This window comes from Eufriesea mexicana, unplaced genomic scaffold (genome assembly GCF_001483705.2).
Source record: "Eufriesea mexicana isolate 0111107269 unplaced genomic scaffold, ASM148370v2 scaffold1137, whole genome shotgun sequence".
In the NCBI taxonomy this organism is placed as follows: domain Eukaryota; kingdom Metazoa; phylum Arthropoda; class Insecta; order Hymenoptera; family Apidae; genus Eufriesea; species Eufriesea mexicana.
Window position 1 is genome coordinate 147,027 of NW_016909254.1, and position 11,639 is coordinate 158,665.

An 11,639-nucleotide genomic window follows, 5' to 3' on the forward strand; every position below is an offset into this window, starting at 1 on the left:
CAAAATGTCTCAATGCACAATAGAAATATGGAATCTGCAATCGATAATGTGTAATTACGCAGTACCTTTATATGCTTTACCCAGGCGGCACATTATTTCCTACGTGGCACTGCATTTTCGAAGAAAAATTGAGGGAATTGTCACAAAACTGCCTTTACCATCCTGTGATAACAAAATATCACAATCCACAATAGAAATCTACAATGTAAAATGAATAATGTGCAATTACGCAGTATCATTATACGGTTTACACTAACCCCACTTTATATTGGGCGTGACACGTAAAAATTGAAAAAAAATTGGGAATATTAGTAAAAACTGCCTATTCTAAGCTATGATAACAATATACCTCAATGCACAATCAAAATATTGAATCTACAATCGATAATGTGTAATTACGCAGTACCTTTATATGGTTTACCCAGGCACCACAATATTCTCCACATGGCACTGCATAACCGAAGAAAAATTGAGAGAATTATCAGAAAACTGATTTTACCCGCTTGTGTTAACATAATATCACTATCCACGATAGAAATCTAAAATGTAAAATGAATAATGTGCAATTACGCAGTATCAATATATGGATTACACTAACCCCACTTTATATTGGGCGTGGCACGTAAAAATTGAAAAGAAATTGGGAAAATTAGTGAAAGCTGCCTATTCTAAGCTATGATAACAAAATACCTCAATCCACAATTGAAATGTGGAATGTGTAGTCGATGTTAGCTAAGTACTGAGTATCGTTATGTTATACGGACACCCGATAATCTATTTCACACATGGTAAGCGAATATCAAAGAGAAATTGAGAGAACTATTTGGAAACTGCCTCTTGCACGATATATTAACTAAATATCCCAATCGATAATTGAAATTTACAATCTACAATCGATAATACGTAATTTCCCTGCTTTTTTTTTATAGTTTCCACTCACACCAGATTATGTTGCACACGACACGTCAAATTAAACAAAAAGATTGAGAAAACTATTACGTAGCTGCCTATTTTAAACTATGTTGACTAAATAACGCAATCGACAATCAAAATATAGCATCTAGAATCGATAATACGTAATTACGTATTATCTTTAGAAGGTTTCTACTGACCCCACTTTATTTCACATATAGCACGTTAAAATCGAATAAGGTTGGGAATATCATACAAACACTGCCTTTTCCAAGCTATGGTAATCAAATATCACAATCGACATCTGTAATCTACAATCGATAATAGCCTATTACGCAGTGTCGTTGCACAAAATGAACGCTCGAAAATTTATATCACACGTAACACCTGAAAATCGAAGGAAAAGTAGCACTATAAGAAAACTGGCTTTTTCATGTTATGTTAACTAAATATTGCAATCCTCAATCGAAATCAAATATCTACGGTCGATATTAGGTAAATACTCAATACCTTCATATGATTTGAACACACATCACTTTATTTCGCATGCGACCATGAGGTGAAGTGGGCGTTTTCCTGGCTATCAGTTGTCTTTGCATGATGCGTGTTTATGAATACTTTTTCAATACTGTAAGTACTTGTGGCATCTAACACGTTCGCGAATGTTTCTACACATGTTCTGGAGGATCCTTTCAATTTTCCGCGGCTCGTTAAATTTTGCACTTGCGCGTATTGATGTCTGGCTTTACGTGCGATTTCTTGTTCGACATGGATCAAATCAACGGCTACGCATGCGCCAAGTGTCGTACGATTGCTAATGCGCAATATAGCATCCATATTCCCGCGTATTTCCGTGCTTGCTAAATTTTTGCGCATGCGCATATTGATACCTGACTTTACGCGTGATTGGTTGTTCGACTTCGATCTAATCAACGACTACGCATGCGCCAAATGTCATACGATTGCTAATGCGCAATATAGCATCCATATTCCCGCGTATTTCCGTGCTTGCTAAATTTTTGCGCATGCGCATATTGATACCTGACTTTACGCGGGATTGCTTGTTCGACTTCGACCTAATCAACGACTACGCATGCGCCAACTGTCCTACGATTGCTCATGCGCAACATGGCGTCCATATTCCCGCGCGTTTCCGCAAGTATGTCGTGTAATAAATTTGTGAATAATATAAGTGAATTTTACTGAAAGTGCACAAAAAGTGATACGTTTCAGTTAGGACGTGGCAGACATCCAATTTGCTCTTATTTCTAACCTGCGCTATTCCAATGAAGTCTACGAACGGTGAGTCATATACAATTCTACAGGCATTGTCCAATTACGTCTTAATCAGAATAATTGGAAATTGCGTTGCGTAGACCATATTAAAATTTCAGATCAAATTTACTATTTAACACTTATATAATAATCGTATTAACATATAATATGCTTTACGCGGCTGTTATCAATGCTGATATATAGAATTCTATAGTTCGTTTGCAATTATGAAATATTCCGTACTACGCCCCATTTTTCGTCACGTAGTCAATTCTAACGTCGTAATTTTATTGCATTCTATATCGGTAAAGTTGAAAATCACATTAGAATCAGGCGTTCTAGCACTCTGGTGAAGTGGGTAAGGATTTGTATAGGGTAATATGTGTACCCTATACCTTGAATGCGTATGCGGCTATCCTATACCTTGAGTGTGTATGCGCCTCTTCTATACCTTGTGTGTGTGTGTGCTTATCCTATACCTTGAGCGTGTGTGTGTCTATCCTTTACTGGGAGTGTATGCATCTAACCCATAGTCTACTTACCGTCGGTAAATTCATATACAAAATAGTTTTCTTCTTTTATACAAATATTTTTAAAGTTATTGAATGTATTCTTCTGTCATTAGTATTTATGTGTTATTAATATATTGACAAAAATCAGGAATAGGTACAGAAATATATCTTCACCATAGAAAGATTTGATTTGAACCACTAGTAGTGCATTACACTCGTATTATGCTGAGTGAATAAGGTTAAAAATTCCACGAAGGTAACAAAAGATTTATAAAATCTAATGGATAGAGTGTTGTATTTATTTTATAGATCATTTATAACGTAACAAATTTTTAAGGTTTCCAAATTATTTGCACCGCGTTTTAGTCAACGATCAAATGTACCATATGTGCAGGAAGAAGAAAACTATTTTATCGACCAGAGATAAGTTTCACTTACCTTGAGTTGTTCTTGTCGTTTATATGCATGCAGCATTAGTTCTTTCCTTTCGTCCTCTGACATCAGAGGTTCACGAGCAGGTCTTCCGGCTCCTCTTTTCTGCAGCTTCACGATAATCTTGGTTTTCTCGTTCATCCCCAAATAATCTTTTAATTTTCTTCCCGGTAACATTTCCTTTCCCGAGAACCAAAGTTGCGCCAGTTGTACGTCGATAACCTATGGTCATATATCATCATTTAACTTGACAAATTTCTCACAAATTTCGACAATCATAATCTAGGAACCGATTATTGGAAATTGGAATAAATCTTTACTTCGAGAGATGCCTGAGTGCCACTCAGATCCTCGGTGTTTTCGAATTCCTGTCGGATCGTATCGTGAGGCGGAAGTCCCATCGGATACACAATCGTTACGGCCCCCCTCAGTATATCCAGTGCATCTTGCACAGTTTTCTGCGTCACCAGTTTTTCCTCTTGTATCAATTTCTACACGGAGCAAAACGTCGAGGGAGAATAGCAGAAACGTATTAGTGGCACGCACACGAGAACGTGGAAGGTCTATCCTCGAGTCGATAAAAACGAGAAACGAGGAACACACACATGGTGGAAATTACCTTTGAAACCATAGCTCGTGCCTCCCCGATCGTTTTGTTCAAGACCTCCTGCATCTTCGCGTTAGGCTGTCTGCCGTTTCTGCGGCCTGAAACATGGAAACCGCTCGTGGTAACATTCCGGCCTGGGCTGGCGAGCAATTAATGCAACGATTACAGGCCCATTCGAAGCAACAAAAATCTCGGTTGAGCCAATTTCTCGCCGGCATTGCGCACTCCGTTCCCGATAACCGTGCATTTGCATGTGCCCTAAGCGCGGCCGTTTAGACCAGCATAAAACAAACTACATCGTTAGTCCCTTCCCTAGGCCGAAAGCGTCATCGTTCCTCTACAGGGTGTCCTAGGATGGGTATACCCGAACAGGAGCCTACTCTGCGCGTGAAAACAAGTCGAAAAAGAGGAATAAACTTCTCTTCTTGGTTTTCCAAGAAACCAAGGTTGAAATACGAGTAGGTGACAGTCCATTGGTAGCCATGCTGAACGCACCTGTTAGGGCGTTCGCCACGTGCGTGTAGACTCGGTCAAATTCTTAACTTCGATTCTCCCACAAACGAGGAGGCAAACGAAATAACAATTTCTTCTAGGATTTCGACTAATTTTTGCACGCGGAATAATATCCCGTTCTTCGAATCCTTTCGGGACACCCCGTACACGAGATTGAACTCTCTCCTTCTTTCTCCTTCTTTCTCGTCCTCTGTCACGCGTTTCTTAATATGGTTTCACGTACCGATAACGTCCTTGTTAAAGGTCCATCCGCCCATCGGTACGCACTTCTCGCCCCACTCGTCCTTGAGCTTCAGCTCCTCTACCTGCTCGTCGGTGAGGCCCATGATGTTATGGGGCAGCATGGTGCCGTGCTTGGCCAGCTCCTCGATTTCTATTTTTCGAAAAGCACAGACCGGTGCCCGGTTAAGCGTAACTCCGCGTAATTATTATCCCGGCGCGACGTGTGACTAATATCACACGGCGCGCAGGATGGATGGGTTCATAAACTCGGCCCTCGACTTCTTATTACGCGCTGTTATTACGAGCCGCGGGTGAGGCCTTCCCCGGGAGATAATCGTTAATGGATTTCTCGCGTTAGCGTTCCGACTGTATATAGCGAATCGAGGACGACCACGGGGACACGAAGGGCGGTTTGGTGTTCGGGAACGGCGGGAAAAATTCGATTCGCGGGATTCGATTCGTGCTCGCGTGAATACTCGCGTATGATAATTCATTGCCTCGAAACGCGTGTAATTACACCTTCGCGGGGATCGCGGCTCTTCACCTTGGCTGTGCGCGTTAATTGATCGTAAATCGGCATCCTTTTTTTCCTTAGGCTAACTTGGAAGGTCGATCGATTGTTCGGGGCAAATTATTGGTCACCGTTTTCTCGCCGTTTATCGCGGAATTAAAGATTCGGCATACTCGGAGGAATATAAAATTTCGAACTTCGTAATTTAGTTTGCACTTTGATGAATTTTAATTCGCGTTGCGCGAATGGGAAACGCGCGATGGGAACGTTAAAAGGGAGTAGTTCGAGATTAGGGTACGAAAGAAGAAAAATGTCTGCGTAGCTTGGAGTGAAAGAAACTGTAAAATAGAGAAAGAGGGAAAATGTGGGTGCGGGATGAGTCTACAACTACATATCTGTTCCAAGAAAAATTAACGAAAGCATAGGAGATTTTGCAATTTTTCTATAATTTATAATATTGCAACGTTATAAAATTCGTTGTGTGTTTCTCAGCAATGTCTATCGCTAATCGAAAGCGAGGTCTATTTCGTGTTAGTTTCCCTTTCAAGTATAATTTCAAAGTTATATCGATATATGTGTCTATAAATACACACGCGTGAATCATAAATTACTGCCCCTTCGTGAAAAGCAAAGCTAATTTGGGAATAAAATTCCTGTAACGTCCGGAACGAAAAAGGTGTGTCTGATCCTCGACGAGCCTCTCGATGGCAGCAGAGGATCAGTCCGGATCAAGACGTAAACTCTGCCCGGTGCAGAAAAATGAGTAAACAAGCGGCAACATGCAGGCAACATTAAAACCGCGTGATTGGATTAATGGCACAATCGGGAAATAAATGAAGGGATACGTAACTGGTTATCGTGAATGAAATCATTGGCATTCGCGGGGCCCGCGGTAATGTCCGATAAAATCGTACACGTTCGGTTCGCATGGGGGCCGTTACGTACACGTGAAAATAAAAAGGCCGAGAAAACGGTAATAACGCGTTGCACGCCGTTACCTCGGGACAATCTCATGCCACTTAACTTACGATCCAGCGGGCAACTGTCCCTAAATAAAGTGCAACTTTCCACGGAGAAGCCGGACCTTTTCTTTGGCCACGCTGTTAGATGTCATCTTTCACGTAGCCGATCCCACCCGTTCGAGATACGAGGGGCGAACGATCATTACCATAACATATTCTCGAGATCTTCAGCCGGCCGTTGTAAATAATAGTAATGCCGTATATAATGTCTTCAACCCGAGCCTCCACGTGTGTGTCGTACAGAAACTGGCTCTCCTCGCCTCTCTTCACGTGCATCCGGACCATTTTCTCGGAAAGCTTCGAACAAAGCGTACATGAACCAGCTTCAGCTTCTATTAGCGTGTATTGCTTTATTTCAAAGAAGTAACGAGCACTAACGCGAGACGAACATCATCGACTTTAACGATAGTCCGCGAGTTATCGTCGTGTTTTAGCTCAGGCTCGGTAACGTACCAACTGAATGGCAAGGATTCCATTTAACCCTTAACTACTGGCGCACAGTCTGTCAGACTGTTCGTGAAACATTTCTGCGCGTGGTTCGTATCTTTTCTTCTCGTCCCGGCTTTTCCAACTCTTATCTACGTACGTCGCAGTAATTCAGCAATTTTTATCGGAACCACGCGGACACGGTGACTTTGTATTACACGACATGGCTTTCAATTCAACCTCGTACAAATTACACCTCGTTTGTATAATGTAATAGCAATATGTTTCAATCTCCGATCTAATAAACTCGGTATCTACGTCAGCGCCGGTAGTCGGGGGTTAACGTGCTTGCGTAAAGGGGTTGCATGACGTCGGAATATTATATACACTCTGCTGTATCGGTAATAGCAAAACTTGAAAACGTCACGACGATAACTAATTCCGGAATGTATTTTCCACTATTTAGAATACGATCCGCTATATATAACAACGTGTGAGGTTACCTTTCGTTGCGTCCGGTTTGATGTCGACGATTCGCTGCTTCGAATTATTATCCGGTTTGACAAATCGTGACACTCGGGAAATTCCAACGCGAATAACTCTCTGTGGCAGAGGAAAAATCGTGTCGTCTGGGTATGGAAATTAGAGAGAATGCAACACGTGCCGCGCGAGAGACGCGATCGACGGTTCTGTTCCGTGCGAAAATAGCTGGTTATGAATCGAGAAACGGGAAAGCCGCGAACGCGCGGAGAAAACGGCGACGCATTGTTCCTGGTAACGCGAAGTATCGATTAAACAGCTCGAAACGCGATAAACCGCTTTTAACTGCATCGTTCGTTGCACGGCTGCGAATCGTAAACACTGGCGACTAAAGCAAGCCGGCGACGATTCGGAAAAGCGCTTCAAAGGTGTAATTAAATGGCTCGAACGCTAGGTGTACAAAATAAAACGATCTCTTTTAATGAGTATATAATCGTGTTTCATTATTGTATAATATGCATATTTACATTCTAGTGAAACACGGATTACAAGAATAAAGACGGTCATATATCGTTACAAATAACGGAGAAACATTCAGACGCGCGCGCTCTCTTCAACTCTTTCTCTCTCACTCTCGCTCTCTCTCTCTCATTCTCATTCGCGTGCTCCCTACTGGCGTTTTTTGGACACAAAAATATCATCGATATATTTCTTTCCTCTCCATATAATTACTCTATGTCAATAATATAATAATAATAATAATAGTAATAACTTTAATAATAATAATTAATAAGAATAATTAATTAATTAATAATAATAGTAATAATAATAATTAAATATTCTCGAAGTAACGTTCGTAGAATAAAAATCTATACACTTATATACGTATCCGTAACTTCATCTAAATTGTAAGTGACTAGTATTATGTTAAAATACACTTATAATTCGATTCGATGAGGTGTATTATTTCTCCAGGTCGTTTCCCGATTCGGTATATCATTTCTTCGTTTTCCTCTAAGGTTTTCGTAGGAAGGGTGTGGGGTCCGAACGAAGGTGGTCCCTATGCGTTAATTACGGTGCATGCACGAACGCATCTCGAATAACGACGATCCGTTCTAAATGCTCGACTGGCCGAGAACAATCGAAACAGTTCCCCGAACCACCGGCTCGATTGACATTTACAATTTCAGACAGACAATTAACAATAGACTCTATGACAATTTCAACGCTTTAACATCGATATACGAGTGACAATGACGGTTGCTTAATTAACACGGGTTATATCGTTGTGCCCGCCTGGTCACGGGCACGAGAACTTACACGTTTACTCAAAATCCTTTCGCATTGCTCGATTAAATCGGGGGGTTAATCGTGTGAGATTGGGGAGTGTCGGGTGAAAGCGGCACGCGCGTTGGGACAATCGTATTCGCGTGACAACATTTGTATATAAATAGAATACACGTATATAGATCATATAATGCGTACCACTACTATAATTTACACGGTCCTCTGGTCGTCTAAATCGTGACATTTACAAAAGAATCGCTCTAAAAGTGGCCACACCTCGAGATACTCGACGGTGTGGCTGTGATATGATACAATAGAAAAATTGGCATTTGGTCCGAAAGAAACATACAAAATAGGGGCTCCTTATGTGCTAAACGGTGAAGTTATAATATTGTGCGCGACTTATTTCTCCTGTCGATCGCTCGTGTATCATTTGGTGAGATTAAAACATCGTGCAACGCGGGAATTACACATACTGCGACTGCGTTTGTAGCAACTACGGTCAAAAAATATTTCACGTCCATTCATTTACATGCTTCTCGCGTATATATATATATATATTTGAATCGATACGATTATTGAAATCATCTATCTAACCATCGAAAAAAGGCATCGGTATTTGCTACGTTAGCTTTGTTTCTTCTTACACTGACGAGACATCGCAAAAATCGTACTCTATTATATATTTGTTATCGCCGAGGATAAAAGCATCGTTCGTGGAACTTCGTGTAACGATATAACATCGGACTATGGATATCTGCAAAAATAATGCGCTGTTATCCTACGTATACGGAGGGGTAAACACGTACTAGCCCATTTTTGAGTTTTTCTTCGATTCGGTCTCCTGCCATATTTATTTTTTTTTCTTTTTTCTTTTTGTTTGTTTTAAACGACTTTCACGATCACTGGACGGCAAGATCCTTGGACAATAAAACGTCACACACAGAGAGAATTTTCGTCTAGAATTACGATAACAATAAATTTTTTTCGTCTTCATCCTCTAACAACACGGTTAATAATAATAATAATTCGACGTCTAACGCTATACATTTCAGGCATCAACAAAAATTGCTTCACATCGATTAAAGCTCGTGCATGGTATCGTTAACTTCTCTTTTTTTTTTTTTCTTTTTTGCTTCCCTCATTTCTCTTATAAATATCATCCTAGTCAACTCGAGAAACGTACATTGGGGTTCATCTTCGATAGCGAGTTGAATTTCTCATAGATTCATTACTTCCATCAAGATCTTCTATGCTCTTGGTCATGGTACTATAGAAGTGGGCGCGACATCGACCTTTCTTTTTTACTCCTCGTCAATGGTAGGCTGAACCTGTAGCACATCCTTTAGGATCCTGTGTTCGTGATGTTGATCATCCTGATCCTGGAGAGTCACATAAAGACCGTGCAACGGGGATCGTTGCACGGTTGCTTCCTCTCAGACTTTGCTCTCAGGACCATCCGTCGTGTGCTTGAAGGAGCTGCGAATTTTACTGAGATGGAGGGCAGCGAGATGGCCGTAGCTTTTGTTATACCATTCTGGAGTGCGTCCTCTACGAAGGCGAGAATAAAATACGATATTACGCACAGATACAAACACGGGAGAAAACGGAATAGGGGCGAATATTTTTAATTCGACAAACTGCCAGGCATACGTACTTTGTATCCACTCTGGAAAGGTGCATGATCCGTGATTTACCACTACCGCAAGGTTCGATAAGATAGCGCGAGGCTAAAACAATACCACGTGTCCCGCCAAGCATAACAGGAGCATCCGGATGTTCCACGGACGTTTCTACGATGACGCAGGCCCCTTTGGGGAGATCGTTACGCCAGGATCTGCACAATGCAACGTTACATAATTTACAACTCAACCGTCCCCTTTTATTGCTCTTATAAATCATTCTTCCTATTTGTCACGTTCACCTCTTCCATGCAATTCAATATCGCGCGCTTCTATCGGCTGCACGCTATTCAGATAAATTCAAAACACACCTTAGCACACAATAATCCCTGGCAGGAAGAGGACTCATGTTCCCAGTGGCGTATTGAAAGACCTCCACGTTGTTGTCCAGTTTGGCGACCAGCCTGTACTTTAGAAGTTGAGGATCCCACACATGCCTTTCTCTCAGAACACGATGAAGAAGCTCGTTCGGCGGAGCCTCCACCTCGGTCGACACTCGCCACAGTCGAAGCGGATGTCCATCCCCGACCTTCTTGTAAGCCATTTCCACTGTGCTATCTGCTGGATTGTTCACGGTGACCCACCCTCGACTCCTGCGGAAGATACGGATAACGTTACAACCGTTACGATTATCACGCGTGACGTTGACAGCGTATAGAGAACTAGAGAAGCGAAAGAACGTTAGGAAAGTTGGACGTACTTTTCACGCGCCTCCTTCAACAAGGCCGTGGTGCAGGCGTAGAGGTATCCTCTCCAGTCCTGCTTCAATTCGGATCCCAGCTCCTCCAATGCGACCGGCACGCTTTCCTCCATGTAATTGAAATGACACTGCGTCAACATATCCGAGGAGACCTGATGTAACGAGGAACAGAGAAACGAGAATACGATTAACTCGTATTTCCCTTCTGATTCGCGGGAACGTGTCCGAATATACACACGTACACGCGCGTATTATACGTGTGTATATATCTCTCGGATTCGAGCGCGATCACAATCGCCGTTTCGAGACGACGACGGATGACGCTCCTCTCGAACGACCTGGACGTTCGGCATCGAGCCACTCACCATGAATAATTCACGATGCATCTTGACCAGATACAGAAGACAGTCGTGAGCGGCTTTGTTTTCCGACAATTCCCTCTGATCGGGAATGCCCACGGTCTTTCTCCTACGTGGCGATACGCTGCTCGACCTGTTGGTCACGTTCGTGTTACTGTGGTTGAAGTGGAACAGGCTCGGTGCCAGGCACACGGCCAGGTTCGAGGCTGTCATTTGGTTGTAGGGAGCGTTGCTCGCTACGTGGTTCAAGAAATCGAGCAGAGTCTCCAACGCCTCCCGATGCTCGTCTGGCAGAAGCAGCAGCACGCATTGCACCGCGTCCGGTCGCAGCTCAACAGGTACATCTGTAACAATTATGGACACCTGTAATTATCCACGGACCACCTTTCAATTCGCTTTCTCGATAAGTCATTAATCCTGTCCTCTTTTGAGCTTAAACCGCGTATGAATATCAAGAGTATCGGCGAGTCTCTGTTACTTTTGTTGCACTATCGTCGGAATGTATAATACTCACGTTGAAAGATGGCGATGAAGGTCTCGGATAACTTGTTCGTTAGCAGAGCTTCCGGTAACTCCCTGAAGTACTGTTTCACGAGATCAGCCACGTCGAAGGCCTGTTGCCCGTCGAAATTGATGTTGTCGCCCAGCGTCTCGGTCATCATTTTCAATTTCTGTATCCTCGATTTCACTCCGCTCTTC

General features: G+C 42.3%; 2 protein-coding genes across 2 annotated transcripts in view; both read right to left on the reverse strand.

Annotated features, from left to right (window-relative positions):
* Nucleotides 1-327: 327 nt before the first annotated feature.
* On the reverse strand, nt 328-6,291 carry LOC108547609 (UPF0769 protein C21orf59 homolog). The gene is made up of 7 exons (XM_017900195.1): nt 6,153-6,291; nt 4,475-4,624; nt 3,751-3,836; nt 3,452-3,622; nt 3,138-3,353; nt 407-539; nt 328-332 (listed from the first exon to the last, which is right to left on the reverse strand). Exons 1-7 carry the CDS (start codon nt 6,289-6,291, stop codon nt 328-330), a joined length of 900 nt encoding a protein of 299 aa, XP_017755684.1.
* Nucleotides 6,292-8,312: 2,021 nt separating this feature from the next.
* Nucleotides 8,313-11,639, reverse strand: part of cv-c (RhoGTPase activating protein) — a 282,614-nt gene continuing 279,287 nt past the window's right edge. Inside the window, exons 10-15 of the mRNA XM_017900211.1 lie at nt 11,455-11,639; nt 10,947-11,284; nt 10,582-10,733; nt 10,193-10,474; nt 9,857-10,036; nt 8,313-9,750 (exon numbers count right to left, since the gene is read on the reverse strand). The exon at nt 11,455-11,639 is cut by the window's right edge and continues 9 nt beyond it. Coding sequence (XP_017755700.1) covers nt 9,636-9,750; nt 9,857-10,036; nt 10,193-10,474; nt 10,582-10,733; nt 10,947-11,284; nt 11,455-11,639 — 1,252 coding nt within the window. The 3' untranslated portion in view covers nt 8,313-9,635. The remainder of the gene's footprint in view (nt 9,751-9,856; nt 10,037-10,192; nt 10,475-10,581; nt 10,734-10,946; nt 11,285-11,454) is intronic.

Excerpts from the sequence above, each read along its gene's own strand:
- LOC108547609 (XM_017900195.1), bottom strand. The coding sequence starts at position 6,291 with ATGGTCCGGATGCACGTGAAGAGAGGCGAGGAGAGCCAGTTTCTGTAC. Across the intron at positions 3,623-3,750 it reads CACGAGCTATGGTTTCAAAG|AAATTGATACAAGAGGAAAA; the intron begins GTAATTTCCACC and ends TGCTCCGTGTAG. Across the intron at positions 3,354-3,451 it reads GCACTCAGGCATCTCTCGAA|GTTATCGACGTACAACTGGC; the intron begins GTAAAGATTTAT and ends ATATGACCATAG.